This window comes from Carex rostrata, chromosome 17, assembly GCF_964058835.1.
Source record: "Carex rostrata chromosome 17, lpCarRost1.2, whole genome shotgun sequence".
In the NCBI taxonomy this organism is placed as follows: domain Eukaryota; kingdom Viridiplantae; phylum Streptophyta; class Magnoliopsida; order Poales; family Cyperaceae; genus Carex; species Carex rostrata.
Genome location: NC_135934.1, coordinates 572,961 through 597,808, shown reverse-complemented (window position 1 = coordinate 597,808; position 24,848 = coordinate 572,961). Strand labels below are relative to the sequence as shown.

At 34.6% G+C, this 24,848-nt stretch overlaps 5 protein-coding genes and 1 non-coding gene across 6 annotated transcripts; 5 read left to right on the top strand and 1 right to left on the bottom strand.

Moving 5' to 3' along the window:
- The first annotated feature begins 3,168 nt into the window (after nt 1–3,168).
- LOC144568381 (peroxidase 25-like) lies at nt 3,169–4,830 on the top strand. The gene is made up of 4 exons (XM_078318714.1): nt 3,169–3,383; nt 3,505–3,684; nt 3,834–3,996; nt 4,190–4,830. Exons 1-4 carry the CDS (start codon nt 3,180–3,182, stop codon nt 4,609–4,611), a joined length of 969 nt encoding a protein of 322 aa, XP_078174840.1. The 5' UTR covers nt 3,169–3,179; the 3' UTR covers nt 4,612–4,830.
- Nucleotides 4,831–4,939: 109 nt separating this feature from the next.
- Nucleotides 4,940–5,011, top strand: TRNAP-AGG (transfer RNA proline (anticodon AGG)). The gene has a single exon. It is a non-coding gene; the product is annotated as a tRNA-Pro (tRNA).
- Nucleotides 5,012–10,626: 5,615 nt separating this feature from the next.
- Nucleotides 10,627–13,917, top strand: LOC144568195 (heme oxygenase 1, chloroplastic-like). The gene is made up of 4 exons (XM_078318468.1): nt 10,627–11,160; nt 12,077–12,300; nt 13,039–13,146; nt 13,647–13,917. The coding sequence occupies exons 1-4, from the start codon at nt 10,740–10,742 to the stop codon at nt 13,737–13,739; spliced, it is 846 nt and encodes a 281-aa protein (XP_078174594.1). The 5' UTR covers nt 10,627–10,739; the 3' UTR covers nt 13,740–13,917.
- A 1,556-nt stretch (nt 13,918–15,473) lies between these two features.
- On the top strand, nt 15,474–17,309 carry LOC144568451 (embryo-specific protein ATS3B-like). The gene is made up of 3 exons (XM_078318806.1): nt 15,474–15,684; nt 15,760–15,876; nt 16,899–17,309. The coding sequence occupies exons 1-3, from the start codon at nt 15,562–15,564 to the stop codon at nt 17,160–17,162; spliced, it is 504 nt and encodes a 167-aa protein (XP_078174932.1). The 5' UTR covers nt 15,474–15,561; the 3' UTR covers nt 17,163–17,309.
- Nucleotides 17,310–18,846: 1,537 nt separating this feature from the next.
- On the top strand, nt 18,847–21,353 carry LOC144568628 (polygalacturonase-2-like). Its single transcript, XM_078319002.1, has 10 exons — nt 18,847–18,852; nt 19,030–19,149; nt 19,269–19,400; nt 19,661–19,810; nt 19,945–19,962; nt 20,068–20,275; nt 20,366–20,447; nt 20,546–20,651; nt 20,766–20,864; nt 20,955–21,353. The coding sequence occupies exons 1-10, from the start codon at nt 18,847–18,849 to the stop codon at nt 21,198–21,200; spliced, it is 1,167 nt and encodes a 388-aa protein (XP_078175128.1). The 3' UTR covers nt 21,201–21,353.
- Nucleotides 21,354–22,469: 1,116 nt separating this feature from the next.
- LOC144568796 (putative carboxylesterase 17) lies at nt 22,470–23,706 on the bottom strand. The gene has a single exon (XM_078319188.1). It carries the CDS (start codon nt 23,678–23,680, stop codon nt 22,646–22,648), a length of 1,035 nt encoding a protein of 344 aa, XP_078175314.1. The 5' UTR covers nt 23,681–23,706; the 3' UTR covers nt 22,470–22,645.
- Nucleotides 23,707–24,848: the final 1,142 nt, after the last annotated feature.

Sequence of the window (24,848 nt, the reverse complement as noted above, 5' to 3'; positions counted from 1 at the left end):
TTTATTAAGCCACTTTGAAAATCCCTGATCCAACGGTGGCTTAACAAAATAGTAAAATCAGAAGCCACCGTTGGATCAGCTGTTTTCGATGTGGCTTAATAAATAGTAAAAAAATTCAGAAAAATGTAAAATTTGGTCTCCAAGCACAATTTAATATGGAGAACAACTTGAACGGTTCGGATCGACGTTTTAAACTTTAAAAATTAAAAAACGAATTAGTAGTAGCACCAAAACTCATGAATTACCACTTTGATCTTAGCCAACCTATATATATATATATATCACTTTCGTTTTAGTTGTGTTTTCTGAATCATTTTACGGGTAGAATATTTATCACTTTCGAGGACAACTAATTTGTTTTCGAAAATTAATTTCACGTGACTATATCGCTTAATTATAATCACAATCATGCATTGCCTCGTAGATCGCAATAACGAAAGCCATGAACAAAAAATATGAAAAACATTTGAGGAAAGAAATACGTACAGAGCCGCCAATATATATCTATATATATAATAAGATCCTAATTGGTGCTCCACTTGGCTTGTATATATCAACCAGAAAACATGTGTAGAATGTGCAATTTTTTTCATGGTAGAAGCACTTAACTTATTTAATCTATTAAAATTAAACAAAAGGACTTTAATTAGGCTAATGGATAACGCTGATGAACGCCAATTAATCCCACTACTTAATTAAGTCGTATTGCAAATAATAATTTAAAGTTTTGTTCACACCAGTACACACACTGGACAAATAATATTCATATTTTTTATTTTTATAAAAGTAATAAATTTTTTTTAAGTACCAGAAAAATTGACGAAAATTTTACAAATGTCATATAAGAAACTGTATCTTATTTTACAAATGTCATTCAAGACCTTGTCATATATATAAGAAAAATGACGGAAATTTAAAGGTCTTGAAGGCCTTTTGAGAATGACTTGCTCTAGTTATATTGGTACTTATTAATATTTTTAACTATATACATAATTACAATAGTAATAAATCTAGTTATGTTAATCTAATAAAATATAAAAATACTTCTCCTTTATTTAATTATTTGGAACACAAATTAATTATGTTTGGTATCAAGGAGTTTGATTAATGATTCTTCCAGTTAGTTTATGTAAAAATATTATATTTATTTGTTTTAATTCAGAAAGTGTGGTTGTACACATTTAAAAACTGGAATTGTATGTACACGTGCAATTGTGGCTAGAGTCATCGTGTATGAAAGTGTTGGTAAATTGCACACGATTGTAGAGTTGTGCACAGTATTAATTGAAAAACTATTATAATTCATTTTTTTTTTAAAATATAGCTATTCTAGATCTGAATTCATGCAAATACACTACATTTCCAATATATCAAAAACACTAAAATTTTAAAAAATTATGAATTTAAACATAACATGTACCAAAAATGCTATATTTATCAATATAAACAATATTATTATCACATTACACAAATTGTTACATGAATAACAATATTCTAACTAAAAAAATGAAATACAACAAAAAAGTCTAAATCTGAAACTTTATATATTTACATGAACAAAGCTTAAAAAATAGTATGATATCAGAAACTTCAACTTAAATTTTGAGGTTATTTCCTTTATTTTTTGGACATGACAAAACACATTTTTAATGGGTTACCCGTTAAATGCTGTAGATCCCCTCATAAGCTTTAATTACGAATTAGACTTGAACACTGGAATTAAACACTCGAGCAAAAAGTTACGCCCGTTTGAAGTTTCATTCATCGGTGGATGTACAATGTATAATTGGCATTTTGTAGCAGTGGGAACATGTGTATTGGGATCTGGAATTCGTATGCTCTCAGGTATTGTAGAGGATTACTCTCACTTTACGGTTTGAGATTCGGGCTAATATAGGGGGCAGTATTATTGGGATTACCACCTTACATATATTGTTTCAGTGTGAGTATGCTCTGAATGTGTGGAGATGGTACCAGTCGTTTTTGGGCTTCACAATTATGCACACAGGTCGATCGGTTCAGCACACGGTATCAAGATCTTGGAGAGTCTGTCAGGACCGTGTAGAAAGAAAGGTGTGGGGTGTTTTTTTCTTCTCGGTTTGCTGGGTATTATGGAAAGCACGAAACAGTAAAATTTTTGAAGGGAAAATCATGGAGCCTAGAGGAGCTGCGCATAGAGCATGGAATGAAGCGTTGCTGTGGCTGCGTTATGCTTGAGGCTTGAAGTCTGCACTCCTTTTCTTTTTCGTTTTTTTCTAATTTTTATTTTTCTGATGTTTATTTTACCAGTATTAGGATGTATGCACTGATAGCCACTATCAGTTTTTCAAAAAAAAAGAATTTTGATTTGCCTATAAGATATAGAGCCAGGTCAGAAACGGTTTAATTATATATATAACCACTAATTTTAATTTTGATTAACCACTGATCTACTCTTCAAAATTAACATTCTTTAATCATATCCTCATCTACAATGAGGGCCATAGAATTCAATTAGTTAATTAGTCCCAAAATAGGCATATTATTTCAACTAGTTAATTAATCAGATATTATTAAGTCCCTAAAAATTAATTGAGCTGTATAGCAGACCTTTGTGATTATGCAAATATGTCTTTCTACCTGTCTAACTTTTAATCATTATATATATAAAGAGTTATAAAGTAATAAAGCGTAAAGTAATACCCAAATATATATATATATATATATATATATATATATATAGTTCACATTGCTTTAACTACTAGAGTCTAGAGGAACAAATTAATTATATTAGTAGTGCTGCAATACTGATTTTTCTCATTGGATGCCTTATCAAGAATAATTGTGATGCTTAATTAAGTAACAACCCACTAACACAGATAAGGAGCTGATATATTACTACCAACGTTGCAGCCATCCTTATGATCAGCTTACTAGCACTGCCGCCTTAGCGGATTAATTAGGTGTGAATTGAAAAGAAATTAAGAGTTGATTTGATTAATGTAGGCCGGCCCACACGCTTAGCCAGTGCATGATTCGATCCCTTATTCCCCAATCCCCATCACTCACATAGAAGTAAAACCTCTATATAAATCCAAACCTAGCTATATATTCAGTATTCATACTTCACAGTTCACACACACACCAGCTTAATTAATTAATTAGTGAGCTAGCTATATAGCTAGCTAGTGTCATTGAATATGGCATCTTTTGTTTACTCTGTAATGATCCTTTTTGCCATGGCCCATGTAATACAAAGCCAAGGCTTGCAAAAGGGGTTTTACTCTGGCACATGTTCTAAAGTCGAGAATATCGTTAAGTCAAGCGTTCAAAAGGCTTTCAACAAGGATTCAACCGTTGCTCCTGGCCTTCTAAGGCTACATTTCCATGACTGCTTTGTTCAGGTACCAACCAGCTGGTCTGCCTATCAACAATTAATCATTTAGATTAGATACACAATTAAATTAAGTGATGATTAGTTATCCAATTTTTAATTGTTCAATGAAATTAATGAAATGAATGTAGGGATGTGAAGCATCAGTCTTGATATCGGGTGCTTCTACTGAGAGGACTGCATTTGCAAATGCCAATCTTAGAGGGTTTGAGGTTATTGATGATGCAAAGTCACAGCTAGAGGCAGCGTGTCCCGGTGTTGTTTCTTGTTCCGACATACTTGCCTTGGCTGCACGAGATGCTGTCGTTCTTGTAAGTACACATGAATACATATATAGCATAGCATTGCTGGAAAAGATGAACAATAATTCTCTATTCAAAACCAAAAAGGTTTTTGGTTTATACATTAATTGAAAATAATAACATTGTATTAATTAAAAATATACATTTATTTTGTTAAGACTGGTGGGCCAAGTTGGTCAGTGGAACTGGGAAGGAGAGATGGAAGAGTACCCTCCGCATCCGACGTTAGCAATTTGCCTGCCCCGACCGACTCTGTTGCCGTTCAGAGGCAGAAGTTCTCAGACAAGGGTTTGACAGATCAAGATCTCGTCACCTTGATTGGTATGTAATTATCTCATTTTAATCCCAAATTAAAACATCAGAATCTTCAGATTGGATGCCGATAAGTTAATATAACATAATTCATACGACAGACTGAGACACCACATCATATATATATTTTCAAATTCGAACATCATCTTTTTAATTCAGATCAGTTATTTTTAAATTTTGAGCCAATTTGTGCAATTTGTAGGTGCGCATACCATAGGACGGACAGCTTGCCAATTCGTGCAATATAGGCTATTCAATTTCACAGCAACAGGCAATGCTGATCCGAGCATCAGCCCCTCTTTTCTAAGCCAGTTGCAATCGCTATGCCCTCAAAACGGCGATTCTTCCAAGCGTATTCCTCTTGACAAGGACACCGAGAACAAATTTGATGTCTCATACTTCAAGAATGTGAGAGATGGCAATGCAGTGTTGGAGTCGGACCAAAGGCTGTGGGGCGATTCAAACACGAAAAGCATAGTGCAAAACTATGCCGGGACTATAAGGGGGCTTTTGGGACTGAGGTTTGATTTTGAGTTCCCCAAATCAATGGTGAAGATGGGTGCTATTGGTGTCCAAACTGGTTCCCAGGGTCAGATCAGGAAGATTTGCTCCCAATTCAACTAAATTTATGGAAAATGAATAAGAATATATATATGTATATATAGGGAATATGAAGAAGGTTCATATTTACTATATAGTATTTTTTTTCTTGGGTTGTGTTAGGAATTTCAAATAGAAATTCAAGGTTATTGAAGAAGCTTCATAACCTTTCTTTTGTAGTACTATTTGAATGTTTGGTGTTTCTCACCTAATTAAAAGTGTTATGAATTGTTATTTGTGTGCTTTGTATTTACTTGGGTTTTCGTTTTCTTCAATTTTAATCCTTTAAAAAAAAGATGAGAAGAACACATAAAACCCTTTTATTACTAACTTTTCCACATGAAAAACAGAAGGGCATTTGGTCTAGTGGTATGATTCTCGCTTAGGGTGCGAGAGGTCCCGAGTTCAATTCTCGGAATGCCCCAGTTTTTGTTCATTTTCCCTTGGCTGTTATTTGGGCTCATCAAGTCTAGGTGGACCGTGGGCCGTTTTGGTTATAAGCCCTGTAGGCTGTAGCTGGGTACAGTCTCATCTCACGGCATCACTGATTTTTCAATCTCATTCTCACCAACTCGGTACCTGGGACTGGGAGAGGAAGAGTTGCTACTTGCTAGTGGAAGGGAGCATTAATTAATATTCCGGTCTTCAAGCATCCATCGATCAGTCCCTTTCCTTTCTTAATTTGGTTATGGTTGTTTTGATTGTGGAATCACAGAGACAGAGACATCACATGACAGTCCAGCCTGCATATATATATGATAACCCATCCGTTTTCTTAATTTGGTTATGGTTGTTTTGTTTTGTTTCTGTAAACACACAGTACGTACGTTTAATCAACCTTTACACGCTCAATTCAAATACTCTTCCTGTAGCTTAATTTGTTTGAGCTCATCCTACTGTTTCCGCTTTATACCATTACAGAAGAATAATACAAAATGAAACCAAAACAATAAAAAATGTTACAGTGCTGAATGTTATTGACGCAAAGCGGTCCCGATACGATCTTGCCCGTTAAGCTCACGTACCGGTTAAGTAGTAATAGAGAAGAGAATAAAAAAAAACACACAAACTCAACCTTTCTAATAATCTCCACTGCTCCGACAGAAACATTCATACATATTTAAAGGAAAGAAAAATTTAACTAACATTGAAAATGAAAACAAATAAATACTTTCAATACTAGTCCCAAGGAAAATTTAACTCTTATCAAAACCAATGTGGTCAAAGCAATGTATTTGTTTAGAAGACCACAATTCAAACCCTTAATTTTCCACCCATGCAGTCAACAGACTTTGTTCTTTAATAAAAACTCATTCACTCAAATTGTTGAATTAATAATTTAGAAATTCAGCCTAGGCTATTGAATAAGTGGATCAAACTTCAAGTTGTATATATCAATTCTTATCGGTCTTGATCTATTGTGGTCATCCCTTGAGTCTGAATCTAAATCAGATATGTCTTCAATACGCACCGCATCAGGCTCCTCGGGTTGATTGAAGCTTGTCCTCAAGCTTATGTTTTCACCATAGGGCACAAACTTGCATTTTCTCAAATCCTTATTTTCTTTGTAGAACTCTTTGAAACAGTATAATTTTAGATCAAGGACTATTAAATCTTTGTAGACCTCTTTCGAATTAGATTTTCTACACATGTTTGTCTGCTGCACATCTCTCAAAATCAGTAAACTAGAGCTGGCTTCAATCATTGATGGTTTGGAATTTGGTTGTAAGAATGGATCATTGTAGTTGGCCGTCAGGACTTTATTGTTGGTCAAAGACAAATATTTGGTTTGCAACAAAAAATTATATCTAACCTCCATGGACATAGAATTTGATAAATTACCCGTAAGCATTGGAAAATCACCAACAAAGTCTTCTTCAAAGTTTGAAGGGTTCTTAACGGTTTTTGTTTCTAGCTTGAGTTCATCTGTCAAGGTGTTGACATTGTTTTCATCATCAGACTCTTGAATTTCTTCAACCGCTACAAGCCTATCAACAAGCTCGTCCAGCTGGTCTAGGTGCTCTTCCACTGGAATGGTTGCCTTTTGGTCTATGACTGGCTGGGAGCATGTGCTCAGCGGGATGTCGTGTTGATGTCGGTCATCTTGATCACATGGCACCAATGATTTGTTGTTGTGGAATAGATTGATCTTTTCATTTTCTCTATTGATATTTTCTTCTTTTGAACCGCAAGGCAAACAGTCGAGATATTTGAAAGTGTTGTCTCTCTGTTGGATGTGAGGAGAAGGAGAAACAATATTATCAGAGATATTGTAACTATGCTGGTGAGGCGAACTATTGTTAAAGCTTCTAGAGTCATGCCTCGGCTGACGGACACGATTTTTAATTTGTCGATAGTTGAGCGGTAAGAACTCACGAGTCATCTTAAGCTTCAAATCGAACCAATTGTTGAGAGGGGGAAGACTGTCGAGATAGTGGCGATACTTGAATGATTGCCACCATGTTGCTGCTCTATCTCAGAACCGTATTGTCACCAATGGCACTTGTTTGTTCGGAGGGATTTCTTTGAGCTCAAAAACTTCTTCAACTTTGTTCGTCCAGTCAAGATACTCTTCAGGATTTAAACTGCCTGAAAAATATGGAATTTCGACTTGTAGGTGTACATCCCACTTTGGTTCTCGGTTTTGCGGGCGCTCATGCTCATCATTGTTATTATGTGGATTTTGTGGATTGTTTGGATTGTTGATGGGAGCAAGGCGTTCCACAAGATTAGTGATGAGTTGCATGGTTTTGGCATGATTTTGTTGCATACGACCGAGAACAGCGAGAAGGTTAGGGTCGGCCATGAGGTTGGTGATGCTTGTAATAGGGGAAATAGTGTGGGGGTTGTCGATGGAGGTGAATTTGGCGGTTGTCGAAGATACAATTTCACGCAAGCGCGAAGGTGGTTGTCGAACTCGCTCTGATACCACTTGACGCAAAGCGGTCCCGATACGATCTTGCCCGTTAAGCTCACGTACCGGTTAAGTAGTAATAGAGAAGAGAATAAAAAAAACACACAAACTCAACCTTTCTAATAATCTTCACTGCTCCGACAGAAACATTCATACATATTTAAAGGAAAGAAAAATTTAACTAACATTGAAAATGAAAACAAATAAATACTTTCAATACTAGTCCCAACGAAAATTTAACTCTTATCAAAACCAATGTGGTCAAAGCAATGTATTTGTTTAGAAGACCACAATTCAAACCCTTAGTTTTCCACCCATGCAGTCAACGAGACTTTGTTCTTTAATAAAAACCCATTCACTCAAATTGTTGAATTAATTATCTAGAAATTCAGCCTAGGCTATTGAATAAGTGGATCAAACTTCAAGTTGTATATATCAATTCTTATCGGTCTTGCTCTATTGTGGTCATCCCTTGAGTCTGAATCTAAATCAGATATGTCTTCAATACGCACCGCATCAGTTATGGACTATAACGTTTAGGTATTTTTTTTTAATTAATTAGCGATGTTAGGGTTTGGATTATTTGAACGTTATGGTTCATAACATCTCCTAAACATTATAAACCGTAACAGTTTTTCTATATTTTTATATTACACGAAATCGTATCCCATTGTTGATATTTTTTTTCTTCCTATTAATAAAAGAACCAACACATCTAAGAGAGCTTAAGAGTAGAGTGGGAAAAATGACACGGCGGAACCAGTTCCATCACGGAATTGCACGGTTATAGCATGGAACTGTATGGTATGTGTGACTGTTCCGTGCTGTGACTCGCATGTTCCGTGCCATGACCATTCGCATGCCGTAACCAGCTTTTGAAAATTTGACACGGCACGTCACGTGAAAGATCCGATCATAGCACAGTACAATATGTAATCACGTGTAATTAGAACTGTTAGGTCTTAATCAAATGATGAATCTTGAATAAACTAACTTAAATTATGAAAACAATAGTTAAGCGTGAGAAACGTAACTAGTTATATTTGGACACGGCACGCAAGTCACGACGTGACCACCTCTCAATATTTTAGTCACGGCACGTATCACTGTTCACTTGACCACAGCACGATACGAGACCAAAATCATGACGTGTTAATCACGGCACGGCATGTTTTTTCCACTCTACTTGAGAGAAACTTTTCACTCTAAATACATATATTACTTTTTCTTTTCTTTTTACTATTTCTCTTATATGTCCCGATTAATACAAAAATTAATAAAAAAAAATACTTCTTTTATTGTTTTTCCTTTCTCCTTTCTAAATTTTTAATTAAGGCAAATAATCCAGCTTCAAATCTTGCTCCGGCAGGTTTTAAGGTTTCCCATTTTCTGTGTTTAAACTTTAAAGTGTTTATTTTGTAATAAATTGACAATACATTAACAACCGTAAAAGAATTGTATAAAAAAAACACCATAATCTTTGCCGAGTTTTTTTATTGATATCCTAAAAAAAAAGAAATTCCAACTATGTTCTCGATTTTTCAAATTTTCGAAAAATGTCTGCCAGCATCAGGGTCATATTTCAAAATGTTGATCAAACGAGGACAGAGATGGAATTGGAATCTATCTTTTTGGCATAATATATATATAGGGCACAGCTAAATTGCTGCCGGCAGCATTTCCACCGGAGATGTTGCCGGGGCTTTTTTTTATTTTCTGATGTTCAAACAATAAATTTAAACCGTTACATGTTATTATAATCTACTTTGAGACCAAATTTTACATTTTTTGAAATTTTTTTACTATTTATTAAGCTGGTTTGAAAACTGCTGATTTCAGTAAATTTCTGCAGCATTGAAATTAGCGGTTTTCAAACCAGCTTAATAAATAGTAAAAAAATTCTAAAAAATGTAAAATTTGGTCTCCAAGTAGATTATAATATAGATTAAACATCTAACGGTTTGGATTTGTTGTTTGAACATCACAATTTATGATATTGCTCCGACAGCACCTCCGCTGAACTGCTGGCAGCAATTTAGTCGTGCCTTATATATATATTTTTTTTTTTTTTTTGAGATTTTTGACGGAATACTACTCACCACCAACACTGCCTCTATCATATGTTTGTTTCTTGAAAACTTAAAATTTTACTATTTTCTTAATTTTCTTTTCGATATTTAGAAATTCAGAGGGCCCTACCCTAATGGTTTTTCCCTATTTACAGTTTTCATGTGTAGGTGTTAAAATTCATCCTCTGCCTTTCTCATTCTTATTATAATGTCCGATAGACAATATTGTTTGAAAGTAAAAGACAAATGACCCTTATAATTTTATTAATATAAAGATTTTTTTTTTTTTTTGCAATATACATTCAAAGTACACCAAATACTAGTATATGTAACTGTTAATAATAGATATGGTGTCTGTAACTATTTCTATTTATCGTGCGCACTGGTTGAATAATTTAGGAGTAAAGAGATATAAAAAGAAAAAAAAAATGAGATACAGATATGAAAAGAAAAAAAAAAGGATATTTGGGACTCCAAAAATAGATTTGAAAAAAGAGAAAAAATAATAATAAAAGAAGTATTTTTTTTTCTTTTATTAAATTTTGTATTAATTATAACAGAATTAATTATGAGAGAGAATAAAAAAATAATATAAATATTTAGAAAAAAAAATTTCTCTCCGTCCTCAAAATTACAAATAATATATTCAACACCTCAATAGTACAATATTGCACCTCCCTAAAAAGTAAAAAGTAAAAAGAAAAAGAAAAAAAGCGGCATTTAGTCATGGCAAACTATTGGATTTGGCCGAGCGTTTCGTATGGGGCTTGAAGTCTGTCCCACCCGCGCGAAAATCGAAGAGACGAATGAGCCAAGGCACCGAAAAGATAAATACTTCGTGAACTCCTACTACCACATCATCAAATCGTCCAGAAAGTAAACCCATGTGACTCGTTGCCATCAATTGGCCTTCCTTTCTTCCACTCATGCTCCCTGTCCATTTAAAATCTACAGAGGGTAAAGAAAGGCAGCATCATCCCGTCAATCCGTCATTTATTCCCACAATCTCTTGTTCCTTCTCCTTCGTTATAAACTTATAACTTACAAGCGACTTCTTCTTCTTCCCTCTTGTTCACAAATTGAAAAACAAATACAGGTTCACTATCACTCCAAATTTCTTCTTCTGTCACCAAACCCCAGTTCTATCCATTTTCATAATCACCACAATCATGGCGTCTACGCTTCCCATATCTCAGTCACACTCTTTCTCAACCATTAAACTTCCTAATAGAGTTCCCAAATCTATCCCCGTGCCATCTTCTTACCTTCTCTTGAAGAAAAGTTCCATCCTATCTTCCCAAGTTAGTCTTTCCTCTACTCTAACTGGTCGGAGACACACAGTGGTGGTGGCAGCTGCGACCACAGATATGCCGAAGAAGCACGCAAAGGGGGAATTTGTGGATGAGATGAGAGCTGTGGCCATGAAATTGCACACCAAAGACCAGGCTAAGGAAGGGGAGAAGAAGTCCGAGAGTCCTCCAGTTGCTAAATGGGAACCTTCTATTAATGGATACCTCCGTTTCCTCGTGGATAGCAAGCTTGTTTACGACACGCTGGAGGCGATTGTTCAGAAAGCTCCACATCCGTCGTGTATGTTTTTCGATTTGCTTGTTTTTAATTTCTTTAACTTTATCCTCATGATTTTGAAGCTAGAACAGCGGTATTATATGTGTATCCGGGTTTGTGTTTTGGAGGAGGGAAAAATTGTTAGCTGACTTAAAAAGACTGTGATTGGGTACCAATCAGGAGTTCAAGTGTATTGATTGGTACCGGTGCACTATCTATTATTTTGTCCTATAAATCTTGCGGAAAAAAGGTTAAACCATGACCCTCTTATCAGAGGGTTTTGTCAGGCCATTCTGAAAAAACAATTTCACAGTGATTGCCATGAATTGATGCACACTTAATTGGATAACTCTCTGGATTAATGTAGAGGTGAAATGTAAGTGTTGAAGGATTACTGGTAATATAAGATTAGCAGTTTAGTAGAGTGAGGTTATGGTACTATGCATAGCGCATATTGGCTCATACTATGGGTCAATATTTCCATTTTCAAAGTCCAAACAGTTGATCTAAACCGTTCAACATGATCTCCATATGAAAATGTAATAGCAGACTAAATTTTACATTTTTTAGAATTTTTTTAGACAGGTAAAAAAATCACTTGATCTCTAAACATTCTAGATCATTCAAAAGTATTGATTTTCTATCTATTAAAAGAATAGCACAAAAATTCTAAAAAATGTAAAATTTAGTCTGCAAGTATATTTTTGTATGGATCATGTTGAATGGATCAGATCGATGGTTTAGACTTTGAACAAAGATATTAATCCGCAGTACGGGTCAATATGCACTATGCATAGTACCATAGCCTTACTCGTTGCAGTGTCTAACTAATCTTATCAACAGACAGTTAATTAGAAGTTCACAAAGGTTAGACACGTTGCGTCTTTATGCATGATTGGTAATCTGAAAATTAATTCATGTATTTTTTTGTGAATTGCAGATGCTGAGTTTAGGAATACTGGACTGGAGAGATCAGAGGCACTAAAAAAGGATTTGGAATGGTTCGAGCAACAGGGTCACACAATTCCAGAACCTTCTTCTCCTGGAGTTTCTTATGCCCGTTACTTGGAGGAGTTGTCAGAGAAGGACCCACAAGCCTTCATCTGCCACTTCTATAATGTCTATTTCGCGCACACAGCCGGAGGCCGAATGATTGGTAAAAAGGTTGGCTCTCTTTTTGGAGTTGCTCTCATTTCTATATTGCTTACTTCTTCTGATTGCACTACTTGTTGGTTACTAAGAGGTATTTATTAATTACTTTTTAAATGCTTGCTTGACTGTTCGCATGCAATTTACCATATATGAATCTGATTCTTGCATTGTCCTATGTTGCTAAATTTTGCATGCTCCTATAAATTCCCTGTAGTTGTTGAAAAAACTTTTTGGTTTTCGCTCCATATTTTAACCAGTATTATACTAATTTTGCAAATAAGACCCTACATTTTCATCAGCACATGATATTAGCTAAATTTAAACACAAATTCAACTTTGATGCTGATTGCTGAGTTGACTAACCAATAAAAGAGCTATTTAATTGAGCCAACATGAAAGTACAAGGAGCATGTAAATTATTTTTCATTAGACTTAGAGTATTATTTGGTGTCATATGTAAATAAAGGGTGACTACATCCTTGCTTAACTAAGAGCTCTATTATAGTTTAAAGTAGTTTTTTTGGATATTTGTGTGGTCAGAATTATATTTGGTTGATACATCTGTGATTATCATTTTTGTTTTTTGGATTTGCATAGTATGTCAGGGATATATCATATAGTTCTCAGTACTGTGGCTTCAGTTTTTATGTTCATTTTCCACTGAAGGAACTAATGATTAGTACTTCAAGCGGAGTCATTTCTTGTTCTTTAGACCTAGAGCATATTTTGACTTTATTCTCATTTGTTTAGGTTGCTGAGATGATATTAGATAAGAAGGAACTGGAATTCTACAAATGGGAGGGTAACCTGTCGAAGATGTTGCAAAATGTGCGAGAGAAGCTCAATGAAGTAGCTTCTGTAAGTATCTTCATTTCTTTTGTTCTTCTTTTTGGTATTTCTGTCTAATAACATCTCCTGGTAAAATGCTAGTGTTAACTGCTCCTATGTCTAAGTCAATTCCATTTTTTTTTTTCATGCCTAGGGGTGACAAATTTTCACCCAATCTGTATTTAGATGACATGATTGTTTGATGGTTGGTCTGTTTTTCTGATCCACTAAAGGATCATGTTCAGCCCATAAATAGCCCATGGAAGTCGCTTAAAAAGGTATATGCTGTCTTGATACATGCCAGTATCTATATTTCTTTATCCTCCAGCTGGCTGGAGTGGACCAAAGAGTATGGTTATTTTTATTTTTATTTCAACTGAATAAATCGATAGGATGTAGCTGTACTGTTCTATTGTTTTTGTTACCATTTGAGGACTTTCTACCTGTGTAAGAGCTTTTGAACAGCATCTAATAGCATATTATAGTTTTAATTCTGTATAACCCCGACTTGATATGGTTATTGCACGCAGAGTTGGTCAAGGGAAGAAAAGGATCACTGCCTGGAAGAGACCGAGAAATCGTTCAAATATTCAGGAGAAATTCTTCGCCTTATATTGTCATGATAATTGTAAAAATCTGTTGGAAGTACTGATTTGGAAATCACTTTGTTTGTACCACGCAGCATCGTAGTGCCGTAATTGCTGAATTGATTTTTTTTCTTTTAAGTCTGCCTTTTAATTTTCCTCTCCAGTAAACTTGTTGTGCATAAATAAATAGGGGAAATAAATATGGCTCAAACAACTTGTTGTTAGCAATTTATTTACATTAACAAGAGCACAAATGTTATCACATTAATCAGTACCACTATGAGGCATTAGAGCTGGATATATTTTGGGTTTGTAAGGAGCAGGTTACAATTCGTTCTTGTAGCGAGTAGCGTGTTGCATCATCAGCCATGAAAGCAAAAGTAGTACATGATTCGAGATATATGCATGCGTGGCTGATCTTTCGCTACAATTGATGTGTGGTTGGACTTGGACCGTTCTATGAAAGCACCTTTGCTGCGTTAACGATTAACGATTAACATCATCATACTCACATTGTACATGCAGCGGCCTAGTCTGGTTATTAACAGAACAACGGACAGCAGACAAATACATAAGCAGACTTATTTAGTTAACCTAAGTGTCAATAATTTTAAGCAGACCTACCTGTATGGTTAATGAAATATGGGCTAGACCTTTATTGTTTCTAAAAAAAAAAAAAGAGACCCGTTAGACTGTTGATCCCACTCGAATTGGATTAGTAAATCTCACTCTCAACGATCTCAAATATTACAATTTAACTCAAAATCTATGTTAGAAAAGAAAAAAAATGCGAGGCGACTGACATGCACTGATTTGATCATTTCACGTCACAGCATGTGAAAAATCAATCCTTAGTAAATCTCACTTCCTTAGCTATCTCAAATAATCTATTTACTGATCCAACTCAAATCTAAGTTAGCAAATGAAAAATATGACGTGACGTGAATACTATGTTATGAGAAGAAAAATGATTAAAATAGTCACGTGAGGCGATTAAAATAGTGAAAAAAATATATATGATCACATATAGTTAACATGACTAGCCACAATTTTTTTTTTTTCATATTTTTAGTTAGTTCCTATTAAAAAAAGTTAAAAATAAGAAAATTATGCAGAAGTAATTAAAAATAACTAAACAATATTGAAAAAAATAGTTATGTGTCACGTAACGTAATATGACATAACGTTACCAAATTAGTTTGTGTGATATGACGTGACCGTCAAATCTAACGTGTCATGCCGCGACATATTGCGACATGATGTGACAGAACTGCTATTGGTAATAGCGTGACTAATTTATTTTATTCTAGGTATTAATTTGTTCACGGTTGGCATAGAGCAGTGCAGGTTTCATTACAACAAACGAGTTGGCATAATGTTATGCAAATCCATATCCCCTGATATACTGTACTTGCACTGTCACAAAAATAATTTGGTGATATGATAATTGTATGTACGGCAGCGGGGTTGATCTAAACAGGAAGACAGGTGCATGAACCGCACCGACAAATAGGAACGAACAAAATGGGATAGCTAATAATTGGGATCCACCTGCCCCGGTAAAAATGTAACGGAGTTAGTTGTTAGGGATGAAAGGATTCAAAGCAATCGATAATTAAATATCTGCCAGGTGCCAGCCCAGCGGCGAGTGGTAACTGGTAACTGGTAACTGTCCACAACTCCACATACCACATGTGCAAATTGCAAACAATCCCTGTCCGTCACGGGCTCACGGCCACGGCCCACGGGAGGGAGTACGGGACAGGAATTTTTATCTCCAGCATTTCATTTATTGCCATCTGTACGCAAATCTCAGAGGTTTATAACAATAGGAAACAAGGAACAAGGAATTCATATCATGGCGAATCTTCTCAGTTCGGCACTTCTCCTGCTACTTTTCTCCTTTGTCATTTCTTCAGTAGCCGATCTCTCTCTTTCTGCACCGCAAGAGCTTCCATCTTTTACGATACGGGACAATCAGGTCTCTCTCTCTTGCCTTCTCTCCCTTTCTCTATTATCTCTAACATGTCGATCTGATTGTCGGTCGGTATTTTAGCAAGTTGGAAAGGCATGGGGATGCTCGTATACTGTCAAAATCAAAACAAGTTGCTCTTCTCCCAAGTACACCAGAGATGCTATCAGCCTAGCTTTCGGCGATCGCTATCGCAATGAGGTACTCAATCTTCTCATTAATTTTTATTTTTACCCAAATTTTCTAACTTTTCATTCAGTAATTTACTTTGTTAAAGAGAATTGAAATTAGCTCCAGTTGTGATAAATTCTCCCAATAGTCAATATCTTTAGTTATATGGTTATAGATTGTTTTTAGTTTGTCTTAAAAAGAGACCTTTTGTGTTATACAATGATTGAAGGATTGAAAAGAGCTAAAGTAATACCTAAAAGAGATTTGTGCATTTATTGTAAAAACAAAAAAGTAACCTTTCTTTTTGAACAAATGGTCTTTTTGCTGTCACAAATTAATTTAAAATATAGTCCATTGGTTTAGTAAAAGTGACCATTTTGGGTTTACTTAGGCCATTGGTTATTTCAGACTTGAGTTGTTTCTGCCGCGGAGTCATTCAAGTTCATTTTTTTTGTTTGATAGAGCATTTAGATTCAATTTTCTTGAGTATATGTCATTTGGGTTTGAACCACCTTGGATCTTGGTTCATTGGGGTTCTAGGGTCTCAGAAGTAAATTGGATTTGTGATGATGGCAACTTCTTTTCTTTCTTTCTTTCTCTCTTTCTTTGTTTTTTTTTTTTTTTTTTTTTTTGACTCAGAACTGTGTTATCAATTAGGTTAGGGATAATATTAGTCTTGCCAGATTTGAGCTTGGGTCTAGTTTGTTTCCAGTCATCTGAAGTCCAGGTTCCCTCGGATTTTGGTCAATTGAATTCAGGTCAGTTAGAGTTCATCAGTCGGGTTTTTGGTCATTTGATATAATGAAGTTGGATCAGGTTCAGGTTCTGACAGGTCTGGTGAAACTTTTTAACCGAGTCCTATTTTGATACCTCCAAGTATAGGGGAAAAATGTACATTTGAAGACTTCATAGTTTTTTAGTTTCTTGCATCTAGTTACAAATTTTTATTTACAGATACAATTTGTTTCTTCTCTAAATGACTCTGTACATAATTTATTTCCAAGTACCAACAATAAATTCAATTCATTCCCTAATACACGCAACAAAAACAGGTATATGCACCAAGGTTAGACGATCCATCATCATACACATTTGAACGATGCTCCACCGACACTTTTACGCTTCAAGGCCCCTGCGGGTACGGTGTCTGCTACCTCTACCTGTACCGAAGCGGCTATGATGGATGGATTCCTGATTCCGTCAAGATTTACGAGCCATCGGGCCGAGCTGTCACCTTCTATTACGGCAGGCCCATCCCCAATGGTATCTGGTATGGCTTTGATCAGTGTAATTCGGCAACACTCGCTTCAGCTTGATATGCATTGGTTATTTAAGTGCTCAATTCTGGCTTCAATTGGCAACCCTAGGCTCTAGCCACAACTTCTCTAGTATTAATTTTGCCTTTCTTTTTTGTTCTGTAAGAAAAGAGCCTGGTGCGATTATAAGTTTTTATATGAGAACTACTACGTTGTTGTGGAACTATTGTGCTGCTTTGCATTTAGTATTCAACGCTGTTTCTTAGATTTTATTGATTTAGGGATGCAAACGGATCGTATGCAGACTGATAATAGTCAAACCGAACTGTGTTCATAGTCATTTTTAATTCTCAGATGCGGATTCAAATAGAGATAGTTTCGGATATGAATATGAATTGGATATTAAATGAATACGGAGACAATTTAGAATAATTTGACTATAATCACACTGGGCTAATGTTGTCAAAATTCTATTATATTGATATGAATACAAATCCAAAATTTTATTGTATGAACATTTAAGTTTAGAATGACTTATGAACACACTTCAAGAAAAAAAAATTGAAGGAAAATCACCTCTACATCGCCATGAACCATTGGTCCTCAACATGAGGTAGCTGCATTTGTAAGATATTCTAAATTTTAGTTTATATGATATTTCTTGTTGCATCATGTTTTATTTTTTGAACAATTATCTCTACATTTTTTGCATAAAGAGCGAAACCTCAAATAAATATTACAGTCGAAAAATAGTTGCAAAGTTGCAGGAGTCAACCGTGCACATACTTAAATTTATACAGGGTTCATATGCTGGACGAAACAAATTTATATATATATATGATGCATCCTTCTGTCAAATTTATGCTATTGAATCTTTCACTGTTGATTTCCACCATTTTCCAATCTCATCTCAAATGAAATTACTCTTATACCTTACACAATTTTAATCAAATTCTATGAGTTCCTCACATCGTAAGAAGATTTGGAAGCTATAAATGAAATTTTGTTCAAACTTTCTTATAAAAACAACAAAATATTATATTGGTAAGTAAAAATTATAATCAAGGATGAAATGAATATTAATTATTTAACACATTAATTAGTCCAAAACAATATGAAAATAAATATAAAATGTCTTGATAATTGAACTTGTGTAGGGATCGAGTTCGAATTAGCTCGATTGATTTTCGGCTTCAGCTTGACCCAACTTGAGATAGGATCAGCTTGCTCAGATCACAACTCATTTGCTGCCCTAATCGCATTGATTTTGAAATGGGAATAAAATTAATCCTGATTTAGATTCGCTTAATTGTAATTTTTCATTTGATTATAATTAATCCAATCTTAATTTCTGATTAATTTGCTTCCATTTTAATTGTATTTTCCAAATTACTTATTTTGGTGTCCAATAATTGCCTTTTTCGTTTTGGTGACTAACTCCTGCAAGTGCATCACCTGAATTTCAGCATATCATAAATCAAATAAAGTTATAAATTGCATTCATGCATGCATATGCATGTGATAATAAAATATTTGGTTGTTTTCCATTTGTAATATTTTCTCGGTAGGAAGCATTTTTATAACCAGCTCACAGACTAGGAAAAGGTATCTAGAAAAATAAACCAAAAGATACGCTAATTCTCCATTACATCCATGCCTAATTGGTTATGCAATCAAATATATTACTATCCATTATCCATAATAACCAAATGTTTGAGACCACCTCTATATATTTATATGTAAGATGCTGGTCTCTTCACATTGGTAGATACCAGAAAAACTTCAATTCCATACATTCAAAAGTATAATTAAACATGGTGTGTGCAATTATCTAGTTCTTCACCTTTTTGTATTGTCAACTCTTTATCATAATATAATAATTTTGGCGTTTAAAATGCTGCTCATTGATGCTAAATTTTTTATACAGACGGCACTCGCAATAGTCGGATTGTGCTTCCTGTTTATGATAAAATTCGCCACGGCTAGACATGTTTATAATGTAGTCGATTACCAAGCAGCAGGAAATGGAAGAACAGATGATACTCGGGTAATATCCTCTCTGTCTTTTTCTCTGTGAACATCAAATTAGTTAGCAAAAACATTTTTATAAATTTTAGTTGGTTTATTATCTGTTTAATTTTTTTTTTCCTTGTTTGTTAAAAAAAGGCATTTTTGATGACATGGAATGATGCATGTAAGGATGAAAGATCTCCTATTTTGCTATTCCCATCAGGGAAAAATTTCCTGATAAACAAGATTCGTTTAGAAGGCCCTTGCAGATCCAACATTACTATCCAGGTAATTAAATGTTTTCTGATCAGATGCATGCATCAAACTATGTTCCATCAATTTAGTTAGAGAAATGTCATAAAATATTCTAAAATAATTAAAAGAAATTGCCGATCCATATGCTGATTAATAAAAATTCCCATCTTGTTAAGTACTATTTAATATTGTTATAGTAGTATAAAAAAAAACTGACAAAAGAAATAAGTGAAATATTTCATGATATAATAAAAAATAGAAATTAATCGATAATATGCTAAAAATATATTTAGGTTGATGGAAATGTAACAGCACCTAACAAGATTTGGACTAAGGAGACGACGAATCTCATCACATTTTATGCGATCGATAACCTCGTTATGAATGGTTGGGGAACAATTGATGGCCAAGGTGCAATTTGGTGGGATTGCTTCAAAAGAGCTGTAAGTGACCAACAATTTATCAAAGGACTGTTTATTTAAAATTTTCTTAGATTTAAATGTTTTTTTAATTAATAATCATAATTTATTCCGTTTTAACTTGGATCATGATATGCTTTTTTTTTTTTTTTCTGCAGAAATGCTCCAGACCTTATGTAAGTGTTTAATTAATAATCTCAAATATCTAAGAATGTAATTCATTTATATCTATTATTATCTTATCACTGGCTTTCCTCTGATTTTGTATTCATCCATGCCAGCTATTAGAGTTTGTAAATTGTCAAAATCTAGTGGTGAAACATGTAAGATTGACAAACAGCCCAAACAAGCACTTGGTATTTGACGGTTGCAACAATTTAACTGTTCATGGGGTTACAATCATGGCTCCTGGTGATAGCCCCAACACTGATGGAATTGTCATGCAAGGTTGCCAACAAGTGCAAATAGCCCGATCCAAAATCGGAACTGGTATACTTAGTGCTTTCTTTCTTTTTCCTTGTGATTTTCTCCTTAAACAAAATTAATTTCAGTGTCTTAGATGAGATTTGATGAATACAGGGGATGATTGCATTGCAATTCTGACAAACTGCTCTGATGTCGACATCTCTGGAATCACATGTGGACCAGGTCATGGCATCAGGTACCACATAATTAATACAAATGCAATATATTATAGTTGCATATTAATCATTGGTACTTGGTAAAATATTGCAAAGTTATTGTCATTGCCTATAATAGCATAGGAAGCCTTGGAAAAGATTCAGAGGCAATGGTGGAACGAATCCATGTCCACGACTCGAACATTTTTCAGGCTTTGACTGGATTAAGGATCAAGACATGGGAGGTACGTACTGCACTTAGTTTATATTATTTTTTCATATGTAAAGTTTTATCTTATGTTTCCAGTATACTGATGAATTCAGCAACATCATTATTTTGTTGCTCTTTTATTGTACAGGGAGGATCAGGATTTGCAAGGAATATTACATTTGAACGCATACGAATGATGGATCTTAAAACACCCATAGTAATAGATCAGTCTTATGGTACAATGCAGGTAAATAATTATCGTTTAGAAAGATGAGATTTAATTTAATACATATCCATGTCAAATGATCGATTATATATATATAATTTGCTTTTGCAGTTAAGTGATGTGGCTATAAGTGATATAGCATTTAAAGATATCAACGGAACATCAACAGAGGAAGTCGTAGTGAAGCTAGAGTGCAGTGCATCTGTGCCATGTACAGATTTAACATTCGAAAATATCATATTTGCTAGAGCTGCAATCAATAACACAGTCTCAGCGACGATTCAAAATGCTTATGGTACTACAAATGGAACACTCATTCCAATCTTAACATTGGCGGGTCGGTCGAAAAATTTGTGATCCGTTTGATACATTTAGCTCTGTTAAATTATTCTCTTTCCTGTTTGATTGTACCAGTTGTTTGGTATTCGTCTCTAAAAAAAAAGTATTCCCCTTCCTTTCTTATAGGTTACCTTAAGTTAATTGAATGCACAGATGCTTTGTTAAGCATTAGCGAACCCAAGAAGTGTATATGCAATTGCTCTTCATTCTTCAAGTAATAAAATCTGAAGTTTTTTGCTTTATAAAAGACATTTACTATTAAGGTCATGTGTGAATCTTTTTTTCCATATATTTTTCTGAGATCCTTAGTTCAGTAAAAACCATTGTCAATATATCTAATTACCCAACAATATCATGATTTTGATTTTGATAACAAGTAAAACAAAATTTAAAGATTAGTGAGATCATTAATAGAAGCACAACGGTATGCATGTGCTTGATATATAACTTGTTTAGTTGTTGGGCACCAGAAATTACTTTTATAATTTTATTATAAGAAATTGTTCAATGTACAAAATATATGATGCACATGCACAATAAGACTCTGCTTCAGATAATTACCAAATTGGGAAAAAAATTTAATTTGAAAATATAAGACAATCAATCAAGACTTACTGCAGAGTGTGAATAGTGAGGAACTAATTTCTACATTGAACTTGTGTATTTATTAGACTGTGTTCTGAATTCGTTTGAAATAGAAAAAAAAAACAAAAAAAATGAGCATGCAAACACACATACACACAAGTTCAAAATACAACTGGAATTACTTGTCAATAATATTTTTAAGAAAAATAAATACATAAATTATTATTTTTATTTAGGCATTTATTTCAAAATACAACTGGAATTACTTGTCAATAATATTATTTATAGAATTTATTTGCCAGTAATTAAATCTCAAACCATTCGAGACTTTAATTATAGTTAGTAATACAATAATAATCATGAAATTTATATTTTTTGAATAAATATTTAAATTATTAAGTACTAATATTTGCAAATAATTCCTCTTCTAATTTTGACATATGTATATATGTATATGAGTAAAGCTACCATGCTTTGCAAATTCAAGTGGGTGTTTTAATTTGCGTTCATATCTCTAGTTTTAAAGTTCAAAACGTAGATCTGAACCGTTCAAGTTGATATCCATATTAAATTGTGCGTGGAGATCAAATTTTATATTTTTTTTGGAAATTTTTTACTATTTTTTTAGAATTTTTCAAAATTAGTGTTTTTTAGAAAATTCTATACCATCAAAAACAGTGATTTTTTTGCTATTTTTTTAGATATGGATATCAAATTATTCTGCTTATTTCAATCCAAACACTTGTTACAGTTACAATATATATATCGACATACAAATTTTACCAACATCGCCATTCGCCACACCACGAAGAAAGTTGCCAAATCACAATACGATGCTTATAAACGATAGACATCAAATTGAATATTAATTAAGATCATTAATGGCGCTCAATGAAATCCTTAATGGCAGCGATGAGCTCTCGGGTCCTCTCACCGGTGGTTGGATCCATGTCGACAGCAAACTTGTTGAGGTAGAAAGAATGACTCACTCCACGGCTGATCAGCACCTCCACCTCCTTCCCGGCCTTTTTCATGGACTCGCAGTACTCCAGGTTCGTGTCACGAATCAGGTCAAATTCCGCAACTCCAACCAAAAATGGCGGCATCCTAACCGTATCCAGTGGTGGTGCCGCTTCCCCCATGGGGCACGTGTATGGATGGTCTTTCGTGGCCCCCACCGGGAGCGCTAGTTCTAGGAATTTGTCTAGCATATCTAACGTGAAGAAGGCTGAGTCAGCCTTGAGATCTAGCTCTGACCGGCTCCGGGTTGATCGAACAAAACCGGGATGGAGAGGAATTCCACCGGCCACTTTAAGTGGAGCCCAGAACTCGTCTTTCTCCTCGAAAACCTTGGCCGCTACAGCATGAACTAGATTACCACCAGAGCTATCTCCAATAAGAAAAACACGAGAGAAGTCGACATTATCAGAGAGCATCATAGAAGCAAGATCGTGAGCAGGGGAGCGGGCAATTGTGCGGAGGCGCAATAGAGCAGCAAAGCATGTATCAATGGCTGCTGGTAAGCGGTGCTCTGGGGCTAGTGGGAGTTCGACTGAGACAACAGCTACTTGGACATCACGGGCAACACGGGCATAAAACTGGTGGTACAAGAGCCATGAATGGTGGGTGATGCAGAAACCCCCGCCTTGGAAGTGAAGAAGAATTGGGAGCTTTTTGGCGGCATCTGAGTCAGGCAGGTAGAGACGAAGGTTGGGGGTGCCAGGCAGATGGTGAAGAGTGATGCCTTGACGTGAGACGTCGTATGGTGGAACGGGCTCCATTAAAGGAAGTACCTCTGGTGGGCCTGTCCATGTGCGGTCGACTGAGCCGTCATCAAAGACTCGAAGCCAACCGGATACCTCGTCAACCACCTTCTTTGTGTTGGGCTGATATGAAACTGTGGTACTCATCATGGATTTCAGATGGGTGAGCAGAGCACCTGTCTCTTTAATTTGTAGGATGGATTGTATCTGTTGGTGTTGGGTTTATATAGCTAGCTAGCTAGATCTAAATTTCCAAATTGTGACGGCAAGTCGATCGGCAAGATATATATATTTTGTCATTTTGAAAATGGTTATGGTGGGGAAGTTTTTTCTTCATAATCTCGATCCAGGAAATTTCATCGGACAATTACAGGCTATTGAATATTAATTATTGATTATTATGCGTTCAAAGATGGATGAGAGCATAATTATATTTCCACCAGTTTACACGGATTTTGCTCTGTAACCACTGGTGGCTGCAAATTACAAAATATTTTTTAAGGAAGACTTTCAGTCTATTAGCATCACTCATGTGTTGGAACAATACAAAATTCCAAAATATATATTTTTCAAGGAAGACTTCCAGTCCACCAGCGTTCATGTGTTTATTACTTAATTATATTAGTCAAGTGAGACATTGACATGACATGACAAATTGCTGAAATTGGTGTCTCTTATAAATATAAGGGGTCCGTTTTGAAATTTGTGCCAAAAAAAAAAATACATTATGAATTTGGTAATTCTACAGTATTAGATTTGATCCAAATTCATCTAATAGGGTATATCTGTTATATCTTGTATTCTAATATACATATATACATATATATGTATATACATATGTACATGAGGAGGATTCAAATACCTCTATTTTTTTGTGCCTCCATCATGTCTCTATTTTTAAAAACTTTAATAACTTAAAAAATTAAAACTTACAAGTTAAAATAAAACCGTTGAATATGATCTACATTATTTTATTTATGCATGTGTAAAAAATTAAGGCATTTCAATTTTGTTTTGATTGTCATCAAGAGCTTGTAAAAAACGTACTAATGTGGATAATCTCTAGATGTTGATTTTATAACTTATTATTCACATAAAAACAAAATTAAAATGTGATAATTTTTTATGAGCACATAGAGAAAATAATATAGATCACATCTAACAGTTTTATTTTGACTTTTAAGTTTTAAATTTTGAGTTATTAAAGTTTTAAAAATGGAGGCATGGTGGAGGTACAAAAAATGGAGGTATTTGAACCCTCTCTATATACATATATATGTTTAATTTAAAAACAATGATTTATAAATTTATTTAATTT